This window comes from Arachis hypogaea, chromosome 4 (genome assembly GCF_003086295.3).
Source record: "Arachis hypogaea cultivar Tifrunner chromosome 4, arahy.Tifrunner.gnm2.J5K5, whole genome shotgun sequence".
In the NCBI taxonomy this organism is placed as follows: domain Eukaryota; kingdom Viridiplantae; phylum Streptophyta; class Magnoliopsida; order Fabales; family Fabaceae; genus Arachis; species Arachis hypogaea.
This window is the reverse complement of record NC_092039.1, coordinates 111,175,944-111,196,375: the sequence shown is the minus strand read 5'-3', so window position 1 is coordinate 111,196,375 and position 20,432 is coordinate 111,175,944. Positions and strand designations below refer to the sequence as shown.

General features: G+C 38.5%; 3 protein-coding genes across 5 annotated transcripts; all 3 read left to right on the top strand.

Annotated features, from left to right (window-relative positions):
• The first annotated feature begins 1,019 nt into the window (after positions 1-1,019).
• LOC112797270 (thioredoxin-like protein YLS8) lies at positions 1,020-4,786 on the top strand. Of its 3 annotated transcripts, none has more exons than XM_025840117.3 (4): positions 1,020-1,228; positions 2,711-2,745; positions 2,898-3,040; positions 4,187-4,786. In XM_025840117.3, the coding sequence occupies exons 3-4, from the start codon at positions 2,921-2,923 to the stop codon at positions 4,493-4,495; spliced, it is 429 nt and encodes a 142-aa protein (XP_025695902.1). In that variant the 5' UTR covers positions 1,020-1,228; positions 2,711-2,745; positions 2,898-2,920; the 3' UTR covers positions 4,496-4,786. The 3 variants fall into 3 exon arrangements, with proteins under 3 accessions (XP_025695902.1, XP_025695903.1, XP_072092060.1); XM_025840118.3 differs by having other exon boundaries at positions 1,041-1,228; positions 2,714-2,745; XM_072235959.1 differs by having other exon boundaries at positions 1,067-2,188; positions 2,714-2,745.
• Positions 4,787-12,454: 7,668 nt separating this feature from the next.
• On the top strand, positions 12,455-13,790 carry LOC112797269 (calcium-binding allergen Bet v 3). The gene has a single exon (XM_072235958.1). The coding sequence runs from the start codon at positions 12,949-12,951 to the stop codon at positions 13,504-13,506; it is 558 nt and encodes a 185-aa protein (XP_072092059.1). The 5' UTR covers positions 12,455-12,948; the 3' UTR covers positions 13,507-13,790.
• A 754-nt stretch (positions 13,791-14,544) lies between these two features.
• LOC140184213 (uncharacterized) lies at positions 14,545-20,025 on the top strand. Its single transcript, XM_072234520.1, has 3 exons — positions 14,545-17,096; positions 17,301-19,688; positions 19,968-20,025. Exons 1-3 carry the CDS (start codon positions 14,545-14,547, stop codon positions 20,023-20,025), a joined length of 4,998 nt encoding a protein of 1,665 aa, XP_072090621.1.
• Positions 20,026-20,432: the final 407 nt, after the last annotated feature.

The following is a 20,432-nucleotide window of genomic DNA, read 5'->3' as shown; positions in this document are numbered from 1 at the left end:
AAAATTATTAAATGTCGAATATTTTGAATTTGATCAATTTTGTTTTATTAATCAATTATGAATTTAAAATTAAATTTGAGTAAGAAAATAAAAAATTATTTTAAATTTTATCTCACTAATCAAAATTAATTCTAAAAAATAAAAAATTATTTTGTACATTATATTATATTGTAGTATAGTGTCGTTATTTTTTTAATGATAATTATTGCTAAATAAAATGGTGTAAAAAATTAGAAGAAAATATATTTACTAATACAAAGGGATAATAATTTATTTTTCAATAGAATAATAAATTATTGAGTTATGGTTTGTCTTCCCACAAACATTACTCAATGATGGTATTCTAGTAATGTTTTCAAAAAATATTAACCAATTTAAACTTTTGTAGTAGTATAACTGTATAAGTCTACAAGTTTAAAAGCTTGAAAATTATGTTATAAAATGTGAAATTTTAACTAGTACTAACATTGATGATATTATTGATGATATTATTTTGATTTCAAAAATGAATATGATACCAATAAATGAAATTATTCATTCTAACTAAATTTTAACAAAGACAAATCTTTGTAAATATTATTATTGATGAGTAATTGTTCTACTTAAAGACAAATACAATTTTTTTCTGTGGTATTTTCTAACTCGATAGACCTTAAGGAAAAATAATATTTTTTTTAGATATGTTTTAACTCGACTGACGAAGGAATGGATGAATGAGATGACCAATCAACTAATCTAAATTAATTTAGACAACACTAATTATTTTGAATGTTTTTAACATTAAAAATCATTAAACTTTGATTTTAATTTTAATTTTATAAAATATTTATAGTGATAATTATGATATATTTTTTCATTTAATTCTCTTTAACAAAATTTTTTTATATATTTTTATGTATTAGGCGTGTAAGATACCGGAATATATATTAGTTTAGGGTTAAAAAGTAAATTGTGAATTTTTAATATTAAAAATTAAATATATTAATTCCGAATAAAACGACGTCGTTTTGTTTATTTAAAAAAAAAAACAAAACAAAAGCAGAACCATTCGTGAACCACCCCCCGCCCCTCTTCTTCCCCCAATCATTCGTGCACTCCCTGGAGACCTCTGAAGCCAAGGAAAACCCTAGCCCTTCTCCCTCTTCCCCGTGTCGTTTTCATCTTTCTCTTCCCCAGGTAGCTCGGGACGTCGTTTTCATCTTCGCTGGCTTCTCGGCTCGGAACCCAGGTTAGTGGCCCTGCTTTCAATTCTTCGCCTCCGCTTCTTCCTTTTAATTTCTGAATGTTCGGTCTTCTTCTTCGTTTGAAGTTCTGAAATTGTTCCATTTTTGTTCCATTTTTCTTGTAATGTTTTGTAAATTGTAATTGTCTGCTGCTGATGGATCTGTCTTGTATTTGCTGGTTGCTGATGGCTGTAATTTTTTTTTTCAAATTTACTGATGGCTTGATGGCTCTGTTAGTCTGTTGCTTTCAATTCTTTGCTCTTTTACTGATGGCTCTGTTACTGATGGCTCGATGGCTCTGTTAGTTACTGATGGCTCTTAATTTTTTTGTTCAAATTTACTGATGGCTTTGTTTGTAGTTGCTGGTTTTGCTGGGTGAAGGTTTAGTGTTTTGTGATTATTGGTTAATGTTTTGGTTTAGTGTTCTCTCTTTTCCAGATTTCCCTTCTCCCTGTATTTCTGCATGTTGCTGAATTGGTAATCAATAAATTTTCCTTTTTGCTGTAAATCGGGACTTTACTAGGATTTGTTAAATTTGTTGCTGTAACTTGAATTTGTTGCTTCCCACTCACAGAATCAGAACAGATTGCTCAGTCAGTGCTTGATTGATTGGCTTTGCTCACTGATTGTATTTGATGATAAATTTTAAATTGTTAACTTTTAAATTTTAAATTTGCACTGCCTATGTTACTGATTCACTGTTCTTTCAGTGCTTTTCGTTGTTGTTAATCATTGTGATGAGCTTTGTTAAAATTTGCACTGCCTATATTACTGAGTGTTCCTTCGGTGCTTTTTGTTGTTGTTAATCATTGTGATGAACTTTGTTAAAATTTGCACTGCCTATGTTACTGATTCACGGATTCATCCCTCTCGTTATTATCATTGGCATGAACTCCGAACCAAAACCCCAACTTTCTGGATAAAATTGTAACGAAAGCTGATTGGGACTTTTTCTTCTACCTAAGGTATGAATCAGAATGATGAGGCCAAGTTGTGAATATACAAGTGTCGACGGACTATAATATATATTGAGTTTGTGACATTAGAAGGGTGTAATAATAACAATAATGGAGTCATGTTATTTGAATATTGAGGTTTAACATTTAAACTCTCAGCTTCTCAGCCCTGTTTGATTCTTCATCTCAGGCAATTGAATCGAATCAACCAGGCGTTCCTTTTCTTTTTCTTTTAGTTGATTCTTAATTTTTCTAATATATGTAACTTTCTGAATCAAGTGGATCAGATTATGTAGTTTTCTTGATTTGGGATATTTTGGAGACGCAATAGAAGAGCTATTTTATTATTATGTTTGCTATAATAATATTCACATGTTCTGTATGCTTGTGATTGTTTCGGTGTTTACATTTTCTTTCCAAGTCACTTGCTGTGGTTGTTCTTTCCAAGTCATATTGGTTTTGGTGATCTAAACACGTAAGAATTTAGTGGAACAAAATATTGATCCAAAGTCATATCTTTGTTTTCTGCAGCAGTTCTTCTAAGTACTGTACCCCTATCCGTTGAGGTACACTCTCTTCCTCTGTCTTTGATTCTTATCATCTAACGAACTAGTAATTGCAAACCTCAAATTCTCTTATTATTATTTTATTAAAATTGTGTTAGTAATTTGATTTGGAAGGGGTTGGGTTGGGTTTGGTTGGTTTTCATATGAATTAGGGTTTGTTGAAAGAAGAAAGGAGATGTCGTACCTGTTGCCGCACTTGCATTCGGGATGGGCGGTGGATCAGGCGATTCTTGCGGAGGAGGAGCGTCTCGTTGTCATCCGCTTCGGCCATGATTGGGATGAGACCTGCATGCAGGTAATTCCTACCCTTATGTTTTTTAACATTAGAGTCTGGCTTGGATTGATTTTCGTGTATTGGAGTATAAAACTGAGTTGATTGTTGTAATAATGAGCTGTAAGTGTTTATCATCAAATATACATGTTTTATGAATTTTTTTTATGTATGTATGATCTAGCCGTTAGCATTGCTTGAATTGGGATTCAATTCATGTGGTTTGTTGTGGCTCATCAATCCAGCAGCAGTATAGATTATATGAAGGATTGTTTTCCTGTCAGAAAGACATAGCTTGAATCGTGCAGTGATTGCCGGTTTGCAATGTGTCCATGTGTTCTCTCGAACCCTTTACCTTTCTTTATGGTCTCCCTCTCTCCATAAGACAAAGGAGAGACAAGGAGGATGCCTTATTGTGCGCCTGCAAATAAATGGTGTGTCCTATAGAAAGGAGGAAGAGGTTCAGAGGAAACTAAAAATGGCTGAAAAGCCAAACATCGGGTTTTATGGCTAACTGAAATATAAAGAAAGACCAAATAACAGCTGACAAATTGAATTTCGAAACACAGCTTTTTGCCCGCTCAAATATTCAGGTACAACCCCTTTATCTATGTTCCTTTATGCTGAACTAATTACCAATCCACCAGGTAAAAAGATAAAGAAAATTATAGTCAGTCTTTCAAATTGACTAATTTACTTTTTTGCTTAGACCGTTGATGAATTAGTTGAATTTAGGTGATTATAATGTTATATTAAAAGAAAGTTATCTTTTTTTGTTATTTAGGATGTGATTCATGATTCAGCTCAACTCGTGGTCCTGAAAATAAGTTTGCAATTTGAATCTCGACGACCATGATCTGGCTTATTGAAATTGACAAATATTAGTAAATCTTATAGGACTTTTTATTCTTCAATGAACATGATGATGTTGGTTGAATGTCTCTGAGTGTGCCTCAACCAACCTAGTTTTTGTATGTTTATCCCAAATTTTGTAATTTTTGTGTCTTTGCATTTGTGCCTGCCTTCCAGAATGAAGATGTGGTTTTGGTTGGTAGTTGGTACATGTTACTTTGAAGTAGCATTATATTTAGATTACTATGACGAAACACCATAGAAATTGTAGCATGGTGTCTTGTCTTCTAAATAATAATTTATTTTTTGCTTGCTCAGATGGATGAAGTGTTAGCATCAGTTGCTGAAACAATAAAAAACTTTGCTGTAATTTACCTTGTGGACATCACGGAGGTTCCTGATTTCAACACCATGTACGAGCTCTATGACCCATCCACAGTGATGTTCTTCTTTAGGAACAAGCACATTATGATAGACCTGGGCACTGGAAACAACAACAAGATCAACTGGGCTCTCAAGGACAAGCAAGAGTTCATCGACATTATCGAGACAGTTTACCGAGGGGCAAGGAAGGGCCGTGGTCTCGTGATTGCCCCCAAAGATTATTCAACCAAGTACCGTTACTAAGCCTCACAAGCAAAGATTGCTGCTTTGTTGTAATCACCATATATTGTGCATCATACCTTTGATGTTTCTGGATCTGTAAGACAATTCCTATGTTTAATTTTTCTTCCAAAAATTGCTTAGCTGCTATTACCAGCAATATATGGTGTCTTTACTGCTTAGCTGCTTAGTCTGTTTTTATCATGTTAGCGTAGCAGTGCTCTGCTCTGGTAGCATGCAACGTGTTATTTGGCGAAAATTGCAACAGGTGCTCTTATTTATAAATTATAATCTATGATTGCAACTTTCTTATTACAGAATTTTATTTATTTTTTGAAGTTGATTATTCACCGTCTGTGGTAACAAGTTGATGAAGGCATCTTGTAATTATTTGAATAACGTATCATCCTTCAAAGTTAAATCTATGTATTAAGTTAACAAAATGAACAAGAATTGGGTCTCGTGCATGGTTTTTCACAGAATAGGGAGAGAGAGAGTTGATTATACTTTATCATACAATGATAAATCTCATGTTGCGGAAGCTTACAGTGCTTGCTTATATAGCAAGTTATTACATATTGCATAACTAACTCAAAATAGACTCGCTTGTAACAAACTACAACTAACTATAGCTGAGCTAACTCCTAACTATACAAGATGAGAAGTTGAGAGGCTATATCAGGTAACACCTCCGTAAAATTGGGAGTGTATATGTCCAACAATTCCAATTTGCGATGAATAGTTGTGAAAGTAGCTGGAGGTAGAGGCTTAGTTAGTAAGTCAACTATTTGGTCATGTATGGAGATAGGGAGCAAATGAATTAGACCTTCCATGAATTTGTCACAAACCACATGGCAATCAACCTCAATATGCTTAGTGCATTCATGAAAAACTAGATTAGATGCTATATGAATAACTAACTGGCCATCACAAAAACACTAGTTGGCTTTGACAAAGGTATTCCAAGGTCAAAGGGGATATTGCTTAACCATATCGCTTTCCTTGAAAGCTGTTGTAAGGGTCCTGTATTCTACTTTCGAGGAGCTACATGAGACTGTCATTTGCTTCTTGCTTTTCCATAAAACCAACGATGGTCCAAGATAAAAGCAATAAGCAAAAGTGGAGTGATGTGTATCTGGGCATGCTGTCCAATCTAAGTTCGAAAAGTCTGTGACATAGAGATCATTGTGTGTAGGGAAGAATAAACCTTGTGCTGGTGCAAATTTAAGATATCTCAACAATCTATGAGTAGCTTGCATATGGGATGTGGTAGGTTTGTCCAAGTATTGTATTAGGTGACCTATGGCATAGCTAAGGTCTGGTCAAGCGTTAGTGAGATATAGCAATTTTCCAATAAGCTTCATATATTCCACTATCCTGCTTAGCTTTGCACTGTAGTCCATAAAGGTCGATGCCGGTTTGCAATCTTCAAAACCATGGTCTGTCAATAAATCCAACACATACTTCGTTTGGTATAGAGTGATTCCTTTATCTGATAGATCTAGCAACCTCTAAGCCAAGGAAGAATTTCAAATCTCCAATGTCCTTGATTCTAGATCTTTCATCAAGCTCCTTCTTTATGAGATTGATCTCTGCCAAGTCATTTTCAGCAAGCATCAAGTTGTTTACATATACTAACACTGTAGTTAAGCTCGAATCTGATTGTTTGGTGAACAAACTATAGTCTGATCTGCACTATTTGTAGCCTAATTCGATCAAAACTGACTTCAACTTGTTATTCCACTGTCTGCTTGTCTGTTTCGGCCTATATAGTGATTTCTCTAGCTTTCAAACTTGACCTTTCTTAACATATAGACTAGGGAGAGCCCTCGTATACACTTCTTTCAATTCATCATGAAGAAAGATTGTATTCACATCTATGCGGTTCAAATACTAGTTTTTGGCTGCTTCCAGGGCAAGTACAACTCTCAAACTAGTGAGCTTCAAAATTAGACTAAATGTGTCTCTATAGTTAATTCCCGATCCCTGTGTATATCCCTTCGCCACGAGGCGTGCTTTGTAGCGTTCAACTGATTCATCAGGGTTGTATTTAACCTTGAAAACCTGCTTGCATCCTATGGCCTTCTTGTCTGGTGGGAGTGATGTGATTGTCAAAGTTTTGCTTACCTATAGTGAGTTTAATTTAGACTTGATAGCTTCTTTCCAGCAATTTTGAGTCATAGCCTCCTTAAAATGCTTGGTTTCAATGTTTGAGGACAATGAAAGCAAGAATGCTTTATGATTTTGAGAAAGTTTTTCACATGATAAGAAACTAGAATTCGGATACCTGCTGCATTGATTGATGTTGGAGTGGCTAGGAGTGGTGATGCTTGGACACTGATAGTCTTTCTACACCAACATTCACAAAGGCAGTGTGCTATTGTTGGTATATATTTCTGTTTGAGATGAAGTGGTAGCCCATGCTTTTTGTAGCATGTACTGACTATGTGCCCTGTCTTTCCACAGTGGGAGCATTGCATTTTGCCTCTTCCATATTGTCCTCCCTCTCTCTGCCTTGCATATTCTCTGAAACAGTATTAAAGAGAGTGGCAGAACTAGCTTGTGCTACAAACTTCTGATCAGCGAAATCAAAATTTAGACCATGAAATTGTCTTTCTTGCTGTGTAAGCAAACTGAATACAACATTCACGTTTGGGAGTGAATCCATTAGCATGACCTGAGACCTAACACCTAAGAATTACTCGTTCAATCCTCTAAGGAATCGAGCAACCTGATTTTTAGTTCTAAATTTTCTCATGATTCCCAAGCCACACTTGCAAAATGAACCACAATCACAAGATGGAATGGCTCTAAAATTCTCTATTTCCTCCCAGAGTGATTTCATCTTTGTGAAATAAGTAGTGACACTCATCTCACCTTGTCTTAAAGCATGTAATTCTTCTTGCAATTTGGCAATTTAAAATCGATCAACTTAATAATATTTATGCTTCAAATCTTCCTAAAGATCGAAAGCAATATTGTTCTAGATCACATTTTGTAAAATTCTAGGCTCTAAAAAAAATATTAATCCATACAACTATATAGGTATTGCATCTTTCCCATGCTTCAAACGATGGATCACACCTATGTGGTCTAATCAGAATTCCATCAACAAAATTTTAGTTTGTTCTTTGATTTTTAAAACAAGAAGCATAACCCTACTCCAGCTATTATAATTTCTACTATTCAGAACAATACCAGTAATAGAAATATCAGGATTCTCAGTTGGATGAAGAAAGAGATAACTTGTTGGATCTTGACCAGGATTGGAGTTTGAATTGCTTCGATTGATTCAAGAAATTTCTTATGCATCAAGATTCTATAATGGAGTTCGTGACATTGTCTACTTCAGATTTTGCTTCTTGTTGCATTCAAGAATCTGAAGGACCAAGCTTCCTTCTTCAATCTCAAATTCAAAGTGAGCTCAACCAGATTTGGTCTACGCTCACCACACCATATAGAAATAGTGTGTGTGATGAGGTAGTGACTAGTGAGAGACTTCACACAGAGAAAAATGGAAATTGATTGTACTTGATCATACAATGATGAATCCTAAGTTGCATAAGCTTACGGTGCTTGCTTATGTATTGCATAACTAACTCAAAACAGACTTAGTATACTATTATATAATTACCATCTAACTAACATGTAACAAACTACAACTAACTATACAAGATGTGAGGCTCAGAGGTTATATCAGATAACAGTAATTTTACACACACACATTGTGAATAATGAATAATCAGAATTTATAAAATTTAAATTAAAAAAAAGTTTAATATCCAAATTTTGTTCCAATTTTTTTTTTGTATGTATCTTCTAAATGCTTGTCCAAATATTGCATATAAATTTTCGAGTAAATGCACAAGTTGTTTTTCAATTTTAAAATTTATTTGTTACTTATAAAAAAATTATTATTTTTCTTACCTTTTAATATTTTAAAAACTAATTTATCATTTGTATATTTCTATTAGCAAAAATAATTTTATATTACTATTTTGTAGTTTACCCTGTTGCAACTGATTTTTTATTGGGCTAGTGGACCCTTGTGGATCATTGAAAGGGCCAGAAATCAGAGCATAGTTTAGTTTATTGAAATTTAACTCAAAAAGAAATTCCAAAGGAAGAAAGGATTAAGGGTCAATTCCCAAAAATGGAGTAAGGGTCTGAAAACAAAAAGCAAAAGAAGGATTAGGATCTGAAGACCCAAAAATATATATAATTAAAAAAACATGAAATCTGAAACTGATGAAATAGAAAGTTTTTTTTTTTTTGATATTTTGATGAAATAAAAAGTTGAAATGAGTTAGACGGTCCCAAGGAACAGAAGCATCAAGCATCACTAGGACGGTTTGACTCTGACCCAATTAATTTTTCTTTTTTAAAGATGAAAAAGAGTAGAGCCGCATATGTGTTTAAAATATTAAATACAAATCCATTAATTTAAATTCGATTAGATTCAATTTTTGGTAAAACGCATGAATTGAGTCGAATTTTAAATGTAATTCTCAAAATGATCCAATATAAATATGCATTTGGCAGGAAAAAAAGGATCCTTCAAGTGTTGATCCCGGTGGAGGTTAGTTTTAGACTTTTAGGTAGATTTTCAGGTTGGGTTGGCCTAGCAAACCACATCCAAGAACAAAAAAAATATATGCATGTATAAGCATAAACGACGTTTATGATATTTTTTATGATATAAAAAATATTTTTTTATCTTATTTTATTTTTCATCAACCACTTTTATTATCAAATATGAATAATATTAAAAAAAGTATATTTTTTATCTCCAATATTTATAAAAAATACCCTTATATTTTAATTTATTTTAATTTTATTTTTCCTTATTTTCAATTTACATTCATTTTATCCTTTCTGTATTTTTTTTTTCAGATAATATTTTTTGTCTAATTTTAACCCTCCCCCGTGCCCATCATCATTATTTCGCACATTCTCTCTCTCTTCACCACTATCCAACACATTATCTTCACCATTGTCACCTACTACACACACTGCAATGTCCCTATTATCCAACAATATTTCACACAACAAAAAAATTGCAATTTCCTTAACAATGTACCTTCCCTTTTCCGTTAACTTCCAAATGTGAAGATTTGAAAAGAGATGCCACAAGTTGAAATCAATAAGATACTTTGCATCCGTTACTAACAATTAGCTTCTACTTGCTTCAATGAAAAATCTTTTAGAACTTTCTAGTAGTAATAGATAGCCCTGAATGCAGTAACTCCATATTAGATATCAAGAAAAAAAGAGATCCCCATATGCTACTACCCAGAAATGTTACTTGTCACTGCTACTCCCTAGAAGAAGAAGAAAAAAGACATATTTTCTTATTTAAAAAGGAGCCAACGTTCCAAAAAGAAAAAAAGATTTCAGTTTGAGTGCGGTCCAAAAATTAACTCATATGTAAAGCAAGAAGAACAAGGACAAATTAAAAAAAAAAAAAAACACTTAAAACAAAACGGGACAGAGTAGTGCATGAAGCATACTTTGGCAACAGAAGATAAAAGCAATGGGAGCAGGTGCTTCCACCAGAGAGAAAAAGGAACTATTTTAGTCTAGTAACAGTGTAAAAATAGTGTTTTCACGAGAAATGAAATGCAGTAATGAGAGAGAGAGAGGAATGTGACAATAATGGTGGTGGTTTTAGGAAGGGGTATAATTAAAAAATAAAAGGTTAGATACGATTTTGGTTTTTAAAGTAGGGGTTGAAAATTTGTTGTTTCTAATATTTTTTTGCATACAAAATCGTTCTTAAAGTTCAGTTGGTTTTAAGATCGTCATTTGGACAATTATATCCTTACCCTCTATCACAATTTCATCATCTCCTCTCTTACTCTACTTCTTCATCTTCTTCATCCCTGCTAATGATTTCCATAAACTTGTTTCTATGGTAATTCCTTGAATTTGAGTTGAGATCAAATTCAAACTCGTTTACAAAACTTGAATTTAGATTATAAAAAAGGGACCAAAATACTTAAAGAAATTCAAATAACTTGAACCAAAATTTGTGTAACCTTAAATAATAATCAACAAATTCAGCAGCATCAATATTTCAGATTCAAGCTAAATCAGAAGTAGAGATTCACCTAATCAACAAAGCATGACATTATAGCAACATCAACATATCCAAAACCCATATCATCAATAGACAAATTCAATCTTATATTTCAAGCTAAATCAGAATCATCAAGCAAAAAATTCAGATATTCCACAACAAATTTTACAACAAATTTAGATTATGTAAGACAAACAAAAAATCTAGTTCACACAGAAGAAGGAGAGGAGGATCGGATTTTAATTTACTAGTTCAACCACAGCAACTACTAGCAACGTTAACAAAAATTACATAACAAGTCACAATTCAGCACGACGAGTGGGGAGGACCAGCGGAACAGCGGCAGACGGTGAGGGTCTTGGAGTAGCGGCGAGGACGCGGAGAGCAGTGACGAGCGGCGAGGAGAGCAGCGAGTAAGGAGGAACAACAGCGAGATGTGAAGGGCGAGGACCGGCGGCAGTGGAGGACGCGAATCTCTTCAGCTTGCGCATCCCTCTCTCTCTCTCTCTTCGCAGTCAGCGATGGTGGCTCAACGGTGGCGACAAGCCCAGTACGGCGACGCGGCTCAACGGCAGCGACAAATCTAGTACGACGGCGGCTCCCTCCCCCCATGATCCCTTCTCCCATTTAACCTGTTTTATTTTTTATTTTTTTAATTAAGGGTATTTTTAGAATAAAAATTAAAAATGTGGTAAAATAGACGATTTTAAAACTAGGTTAAACTTTAGGGACGATTTTGTAAGAAAAAAAGTTAAGGACGGAAAAAATTTTCAGTCCCTACTTTAGAGACCAAAATCGTACTTAACCCTAAAAAAAATGTTAATCGAAAAAAATAACAAAAAAAAACTAAAATTGATGTAAATCGAAAATTTAAAAAATAAATATATTTTTAAAAATTTTATATAAAAATATATTTTATTCCTAATATTTATCTTTAACAAAACCATTTAGTCAAAAAGTATTGATAAGTTATTTTTGGCCCCCAACAAATTAAAAAAATACTTTTTCATGTCGATATAAAATAAAGATGCCTATCTAGATCCATTCCCCATAACTGTGATCGTCATTTTTGGACCGTCACTCCGTATCATTCAATGCTTAGCATCTAGATACGCCTGCATGCATTAAGATATGGAGCCTATTATAGTTGAAATTCAAAGTTGGCATCTATCGTGCATGCCAGCATGTCAACTATTATTGTCAAATAATGAAACCTTATCAGTGAAGGACAAATACAATGGATGACTTGAAAAAGTCCTTTATGGTCTTCTAGAATATAAAATTCAAGTCAATCACCTATTTTCTCATACTTTGCATCTCCAAATGTCAAAAGATAAAAAAGTCCTAAGGGATCCATTAGACTAAAAAAATTCTACTATTGTAATTTTTTTTTATAAATTTTAATATTATAAATTAAAATAAATAGTGATAGAATTTTTTAAAAATATTTTAAATATATTTTAAAAACATGTAAAAATAAAATTTTAAATTAAAAAATACTAAAAGACTATCAAAATAATAAATTTTTAGTCATTAATAACTAAAAATAATAAATTTTGATTATTCTCTAATATTTTTTTATTTAATTTTTATTTAATTTTCGAGTAGTGAATAAAAAAATTATATAATACTGCTATGACATTAGAACGAAGTTAACGTTACGAGAGGACGAAGAATATCATTTTTCAAATCACAAAGTACTTAGACCAAATATTTTCTGGTCATTCGTTTATTATTCTGCTGTACTAATAATCTTATGATTAAAGTAAACAAAGGAAAATTCATTAGACACTAATAATAATGAGAAACGGTCCTTCAAACACGCAAAGCATGGAATAGTCCCCTTTGGTTGGCCACCAAACACGCACACACCATCTCTTATAATATACGTAGCATCACACACCACACACCACACACCATTCACAAGAATTCAGGACCATTAGCTATGGTATATAGGGTTCCACACATCTAGCTACCTTAACATTTTCCTTCTTTTTTCAACCATAAACCTATTTTTCACCATACAAAACTGAAAACCCATCTCAAGGGGCAAGTAACGTATGTGTAACAACATATAATTGCATTATTATTTTAAAAATTTCTCTCTTCTTCTCAATAGAAAAATTGCATATTTATTATGGTGGCTACTCCAATGAAGATTTAATGATTATCATCATGTGAAGATACATCATTTTGACCATTGGATGATAGATTGTAGGGCTTGATTTGATTTGAAGTAAAAGTGTTACTTTTATTTAAAATGTTGCTAAATAAATAAGTTACACTTTTTGAACAAGGATCATCATGAGAAGATGTTTTTGCCATCTTCATGGGAGTAGTTGCCATTTATTATTATAACTTCAAGTATAGCACGTGCACTTAAAAATAAGCTAAACTAATGGGACAAGAAAAGAAGATGACTCAGCCGTCGTCGTTTAGGCTCAGAAGCCCGAGCTTAAACTCGATCCGGCTGAGAAAGATCTTCGATATGTTTGACAAGAATGGCGACGACATTATCACGGTGAAGGAGATCAGCCAGGCAATGAACCTTCTAGGGCTGGAGGCGGACACGGCGGAGCTAGAGAACTTGACGAAGTCATATATAAGTCCGGGGAACGAGGGTTTGGCATTCGAGGACTTCTTGAAACTGCATGAGTCTCTAGGGGAAGAATACTTCGGGTTCATGGACGCGACAAACGACGAAGAAGAGGAGGAGAAGATGAAGGAGCAGGAGGAATCGGATCTTTGGGAAGCGTTTAAGGTGTTCGATGAGAATGGTGACGGTTACATATCGGCGAGGGAGCTTCAAGTGGTGCTAGGGAAGTTAGGGTTGTCTGAAGGGGATGAGATTGAGAGTGTTCAGAAGATGATTGGATCTGTTGATATCAACCATGATGGCCGTGTTGATTTCTCTGAGTTCAAGAACATGATGAGATCCGCCATTGTTAAAAAATGATCAATTAGCTTCATTCCAATTTCTACTTTTTTTTTTTTTTATAGTATATCAAGAAGTACTGTTTTTGATAATTATGTGGTAGAAATTCTGTGACATGTTATGGTACTTCTTTTTTTATGGTTGAAGAATTTTCTTTCTATCAACATTTTCAGAAGTTTCTAAATTGTATAATATTGGTTGATATATTTTTGAATTTTAATTTTTTTTTGGCGTAAGACGCAATTAACTAGACTTAATGTAAATTGCTAGTATTATATATATATATATATTTTTTTGGTGACGAATTGCTAGTATTATATAAGTTATGTTTTTTGCAACGTTTTGCTTTTAATTGTTTTCTATTTTTCTCTTTTATTTTGATTCAATTCGTAAATATTTCCAAATGCTTATGCTTTGTTTACATGAACAGTGTAATTCTCCTGAATCTCATAGATAAGTGATTCTATTTTGTTATTCACAAACTATCGTTAAACAGAAGAGAAAGGAGACTTTCTGGTATATCTCAAGGGTGTATATAATATATATTTAAGAATTTTAGATATTTTAAAAATATTAATATTTTAGTAATTTTAGTTGTTAATTTTAATTAATATATATTATATATTTTTTATAATTATAATTGTTACGGATCCGGCCCACGGATCCCGGACCCGTGACCGAACCCGAACCCGACTCCTCGGGTCAACCCGTTTCATCCCTCTAGAAGGCCCCGAACCGGCCCTCTAGAGCTCCTAACTAACTTTCGAATTCAAACGTCCCTCTTATCTTAGTCAGATAAGATAAAGATAAGATAGCCACCATCACCTATAAATAGAGGGCCCAAATCCCTCCAGGTATTCATTCATTCCTCATATCTCATACCTCTCAGATCTATTCTGACTTGAGCGTCGGAGTGTCTTTGCAGGTACCTCCCCTCCGTTCCAGCTGGAAAACTCAACATTCGATTCGACCCGCGGGTTCCCGATCCTCCTCCTAGAACGTATCAGAAGCATTCTGTACATTGGCGCCGTCTGTGGGGACCTGCGACAGTCGAAACAGATGGAGGGTATCTTGGACGAAAATCCATCAAGCCAAGACAACTCCAGACCACGTCATCCGACCCCAGAACAACAGGAGGTCGTAAACCAAGCCCGGATGGCCAGTACCATCCACCGCACCAACGAGCACATAATCGCAGATCCACAACACCCCGAGAAAGCAAGGGACAAAGCGACACAGATCATTCAGGATCTCTGCCTCCGAGTCCAGGAACTTGAAGGTAAACTAACCGACAAAGGAAAATACGCCAACGAACACGGAAGCCAGGCGACGTCCAGGCCACGATCCTACCGCGGAAGGTCGCCAACCCGGCAACACGATAGAAGAGATGATCGTAGCACCTCACGCAACCACCGACACGAGAAAACGCCAGAACGGCGACACAGCAAAAAACACCACCGCAGCGCATCCCATGATCTGAACCGTCAGCACAATTCGGACGAAGACCCGAGACGACGGCACACCAAGCGCACAAGAAACGATCACATCATAATGGGAGCCACGCCCTTCACAGAAAGAATCTTAAGAGCGAAAATCCCCAGAGGCTTCGACAAACCCACCGACATGAAGTACGACGGAACTAAAGACCCTCAAGAACACCTAACGGCTTTCGAGGCCAGAATGAACTTGGAAGGAGCATCCGACGCGGTCCGATGCAGAGCCTTCCCAGTAACCCTTGCCGGACCGGCGATCAAATGGTTCAACGCCCTCCCAAACGGATCCATAACCAGCTTCCACGACATCACAAGAAAATTCATGGCCCAATTCACAACCCGAATCACCAAGGCCAAACACCCCATCAGCTTGCTAGGGGTCACACAGAAACAAGAAGAATCTACAAGAAAATACCTCGACCGCTTCAACGATGAATGCCTGACGGTCGACGGGCTCACGGACTCCGTTGCCAGCCTCTGCCTAACTAACGGGCTCATGAATGAAGACTTTCGCAAACACCTCACCACTAAACCAGTATGGACCATGCACGAAATCCAGAACGTTGCCAAAGATTACATCAACGACGAGGAAGTCAGCCAGGTCGTCGCTGCCAACAAACGGCAGCACGTCGCTACCCAACACGGCAACCCGACTCCCCGTCATAACCCACCACCCAAAGAGAATCAACGAGACAACCTTAGACCAACCCACCGACCACCAAGAATAGGAAAATTCTCCAATTACACCCCCCTAACAGCACCAATTACTGAGATATACCACCAAATAGCAGATCGAGGTGTCATCCCCAAAGCCCGACCACTCAAGGAAAGGACAGGAGGAAACAAAGCCCTCTACTGCGACTACCACCGAGGATACGGCCACAAAACACAAGATTGTTTCGACCTTAAAGACGCTCTCGAGCAGGCCATACGAGACGGCAAACTCCCAGAGTTCGTCAAATTCATCAGAGAACCAAGGCGCGCCGACAGGGACAAATCACCAGAAAGAGAAGGACGCAACCCGAGAACTCAAAAGCCGCCCCCCAGGGAAAACCGCGAAGAGGATCCGACCATCATAGTGAACGTCATCACGGGCAAAGATGTATCGAATAAGTCAAAGCTAACAATGAAAAAAGACCTCAAAATAATGGCCGTCAGGCACCACGACCCAGTCGCCATAGCTGACAGCTCGATAACTTTCGTGCCGGAGGACTGCCAACACGGCACCTCGGCCGAAGACGCCCCTTTTGTCATATCAGCCCGAATCGGAACAGGGCTAGTAAGAAGAATACTGGTGGACACTGGCGCCGACTCTAACATCCTCTTCCGAGGAGCTTTCGACAAACTCGGGCTCCGCAACAACAACCTCCAAACACACCGCCACGGCGTCACGGGCCTCGGAGACAACTTCCTCAAACCTGACGGCTCGGTTACCCTTCCCATCACCATAGGAACAAGCAATCAGAGAAAGACGATCTTATCCGAATTCGTAGTCCTAAAAGACTCCACAGCCTATAACGTCATTCTCGGGAGAAAAACGATCAACGACTTCTCTGCAGTCATCTTCACCAAATACCTCCTCATGAAGTTCAGGGCCGATGACGGCACCATCGGAACCATTCACGGAGACCGGGAAGTCGCAGCCGAATGCGACAACAATAGCTTAGCCCTAAGGAAAAAATCCCGGGACACAGCCGGAATATTCCTTGCCGACCTAGACGCACGACTAGACGGCCAACCTAGACCGGAACCAGAAGGAGACATGGAAAAGCTACAAATAGGGCCAACCAAAGAAGAATACACTTTCATCAACAGAAACCTCCCATACGACCTCAAAGAAGAACTCTCCCAACTTTTGAAACAAAACAGAGACCTGTTCGCATTTACACCAGCCAATATGCCGGGAATAAGCCCCGACCTAATGTCTCACCATCTGGCAGTAGACCCCTTAGCCAAACCAGTGGCACAAAGAAGACGGAAAATGTCACTAGACCGAGCCGCCGAGGTCCGAAAACAGGTGAAAGCCCTACTCGAAGCCAACTTCATCCGAGAACTCCCTTACACGACCTGGCTAGCCAACGTCGTACTGGTAAGAAAATCTAACGGGAAATGGCGAATGTGCGTCGACTACACGGATCTCAACAAAGCATGCCCGAAGGACGCCTTCCCCCTACCGAACATCGACGGACTAGTAGATGCAGCATCCGGCCACCGATACCTCAGCTTCATGGACGCATATTCCGGCTACAATCAGATCCCGATGCACCGACCAGACGAAGAGAAAACAGCATTCATCACCCCGGACGGAACCTACTGCTATAGAGTAATGCCCTTCGGCTTAAAAAACGCCGGAGCCACCTACCAGCGGCTTGTTAACAAGATATTTCGCAACTTATCCGGAAGCAAAATAGAAGTCTACATAGACGATATGCTCGCCAAGACGGAATCCGGCGAGCAACTAACCGACGACCTCAAGGTAATAATGAACACCCTGCGAAAACACCAAATGCGACTCAACCCAACAAAATGTGCCTTCGGGATGGAAGCAGGAAAATTCCTCGGCTTCATGATCACACAACGAGGAGTTGAGGCAAACCCAGAAAAATATCGTGCCGTCCTTGAGATGACAAGTCCCAAAAACCTCAAAGAAATCCAAAAACTCACCGGCCGACTGATCGCGCTATCCCGGTTCCTCGGGGCATCGGCCCAAAAGGCAATCCCTTTTTTCAAACTTATGAAAAAAGGAACCCCCTTCAAATGGGAGATAGAATGCGAAGAAGCTTTCCAACACTTCAAAAGGGTTCTAGCGGAACCTCCAATCCTCGCAAAACCCCAAATAGGGGAAACACTATACCTGTACCTCTCCATAACGGAAGAAGCAATCGCAGCAGCACTCGTCCAGGAAAACGAGAAAAAAGAACAAAAACCCATATACTTTATAAGTAAGGTCCTACAGAACACAGAAGCTCGCTATTCACGCTTAGAGAAGCTAGCTTTCACACTCCTCTCGGCATCCCGACGGCTACGACAATACTTCCAAGCCCACCCCATAACGGTGCGAACTGACCAAGCGGTCAAACAAGTATTACAAAAACCCGACCTAGCAGGAAGAATGCTAGCATGGTCCATCGAGTTATCCCAATTCCAGATCAGGTTCGAACCCCGAAACGCCATCAAAGCGCAGGCCTTGACCGACTTCATCGTTGAAATGACTCCGATCAAACTCACCCCCGAACCATGGAAACTGCACGTCGACGGCTCATCAAACTCTACTCACGGAGGCGCCGGAATTATACTCGAAAACCAAAATGGGATCATAATTGAACAATCAATAAGATACGACTTTCCAGTATCAAATAACCAAGCAGAATACGAGGCCCTCTTAGCAGGCCTAAACCTAGCCCGGGAAGTCGACGCCAAGGTACTCGAAGTAAATACCGATTCCCAGGTAGTGTGCTCCCAAATCAACGGGAGCTACCAAACCCGGGACCCCCTACTCCAACAATACCTCAATAAAGTGAGTGAGTTAAAAGGAGGATTCGAAAGCATCACCATACAACACGTCCCCAGGGAACGAAACGCCAGGGCGGACCTGCTCTCCAAGCTAGCCAGTACGAAGTCGGGACACGGCAACAGATCACTAATCCAGGAGGTCGTTAAGTCGCCTTCCGTATCAACAATAATCAACGCACACCTAACATCCTCAAACCGGGAGTCATGGACATACCCTATCTTGCAATACCTCCTCGACGGAACCCTACCACCAGACTCAAAAGAAGAAAGGCGAATAAAAAGAGAAGCCGCCAACTACACCATCATAGCAGGACAACTATACAAACGCGGATTCTCGCAACCCCTACTCAAATGTGTCGAACCCGGAGACACGGAATACATACTCCGCGAGATCCACGAAGGCTGCTGCGGCCACCACATCGGAGGGAAAACGCTAGCCCAAAAAATCACCAGGGCTGGCTATTTCTGGCCCACGATCATCCGAGATTCCATACAATTAACAAAAAGCTGCGACAAATGCCAAAGGCATGCCAATATCCACCAAGCCGCCCCACACCAACTCAGCATTATATCGGCAGAACGGCCATTCGGCACTTGGGGAATCGACCTCGTCGGGCCCTTCCCCACGGCACCCGGCCAACTCAGATATCTCGTCGTCGCCATAGACTACTACACCAAATGGATTGAAGCCGAGCCCCTGGCCTCCATAACGGCGACCCAATGTCGAAAATTCGTCTGGCGGCAGATCATTACCCGATTCGGAATCCCCGAAGTCATCATCTCAGACAACGGAACCCAGTTCACCGACAAAAAATTCAAGGAACTCCTAGAAGGATTGCACATATCCCATCGCTTCAGCTCGGTAGAACATCCCCAAACAAACGGACAGGTGGAATCCGCCAACAAAATAATCGTTAAAGGACTCAAGAAACGACTCGACGAAGCCAAAGGACTATGGGCAGATGAGTTGGGATCAGTTCTATGGTCGTACCGAACAACACCCCAAACGAGCACGGGGGAAACGCCCTTCCGATTAACATACGGCGTAGAAGCAGTCATCCCAGTGGAAATCGGGGACCCCAGCCCCAGGAAAACGGTTGGAGGTAACGACGAAGAAGCAGAACGAGACCTCGTGGACGAAGAGAGACACATAGCTCACGTCAAAGAGTTAGCACTCAAACAAAGAATTAGCCTAAGGTACAATCACGGCGTTATTCGACGAGAATTTGCGGACGACGACCTCGTCCTACGACGAAACGATATCGGTCCCCCGACCCCAGGAGAAGGAAAGCTCGCCCCCAACTGGGAAGGACCATACAGAATCAAAGCCGTAATTGGAAAAGGAGCATATAAACTCGAACGACTCGACGGCAGCGAAATACCAAGAACTTGGAACGCAGCCAACTTACGAAGATACTACACTTAAATAAATCACCCCTTTGTCCTTCTTTTATTTTCTCTCATTTTGTCTTTTAGAATCTCGGGTACTCTTTCCCTCACGAAGGGTTTTAACGAGGCCCAACCATTCAAATAAAATTTTTTACAAGTTACTTCCACCTCATCTCCATTACAACTCATTACCGTTTCTCAAACACGGAACGAAGACACGGCCATCGCTGGGGGACTGATCACCCCCCAGGCCGAACACACGGATATCCAAAAAACCGACCAAACGAACGGTTACGATATAACAAACGCTCAAAAATGCAAAAAGGCCCGAACGGCCAAATAAACGCCACAAACGGATCATACAAAGACCCAAAAAACGGCCGAAAATACCATTCAAAACAAAGTCACGGCCCTTAAGCCACTAGAAAAATTCAAACAAAGTTCAAAACAAAATTACAAAAAAAAAGCTACTCAATATCAACAATCCGACCATCACGAACGGTCTTAAACGCTCCCATCACGGACACGTCCACGCCAGGGGCCAACACCTGA

What these genes read in the sequence shown, in the direction of transcription:
- LOC112797269 (XM_072235958.1), top strand. Translation starts at nt 12,949, where the DNA reads ATGGGACAAGAAAAGAAGATGACTCAGCCGTCGTCGTTTAGGCTCAGA.
- LOC112797270 (XM_025840117.3), top strand. Translation starts at nt 2,921, where the DNA reads ATGTCGTACCTGTTGCCGCACTTGCATTCGGGATGGGCGGTGGATCAG. An exon ending in GGGATGAGACCTGCATGCAG is followed by an intron (nt 3,041 to 4,186) that starts GTAATTCCTACC and finishes TTGCTTGCTCAG; the next exon opens with ATGGATGAAGTGTTAGCATC.
- LOC140184213 (XM_072234520.1), top strand. Translation starts at nt 14,545, where the DNA reads ATGGAGGGTATCTTGGACGAAAATCCATCAAGCCAAGACAACTCCAGA. An exon ending in TCTAACGGGAAATGGCGAAT is followed by an intron (nt 17,097 to 17,300) that starts GTGCGTCGACTA and finishes CTACTGCTATAG; the next exon opens with AGTAATGCCCTTCGGCTTAA. An exon ending in AAACAAAGAATTAGCCTAAG is followed by an intron (nt 19,689 to 19,967) that starts GTACAATCACGG and finishes TTTGTCTTTTAG; the next exon opens with AATCTCGGGTACTCTTTCCC.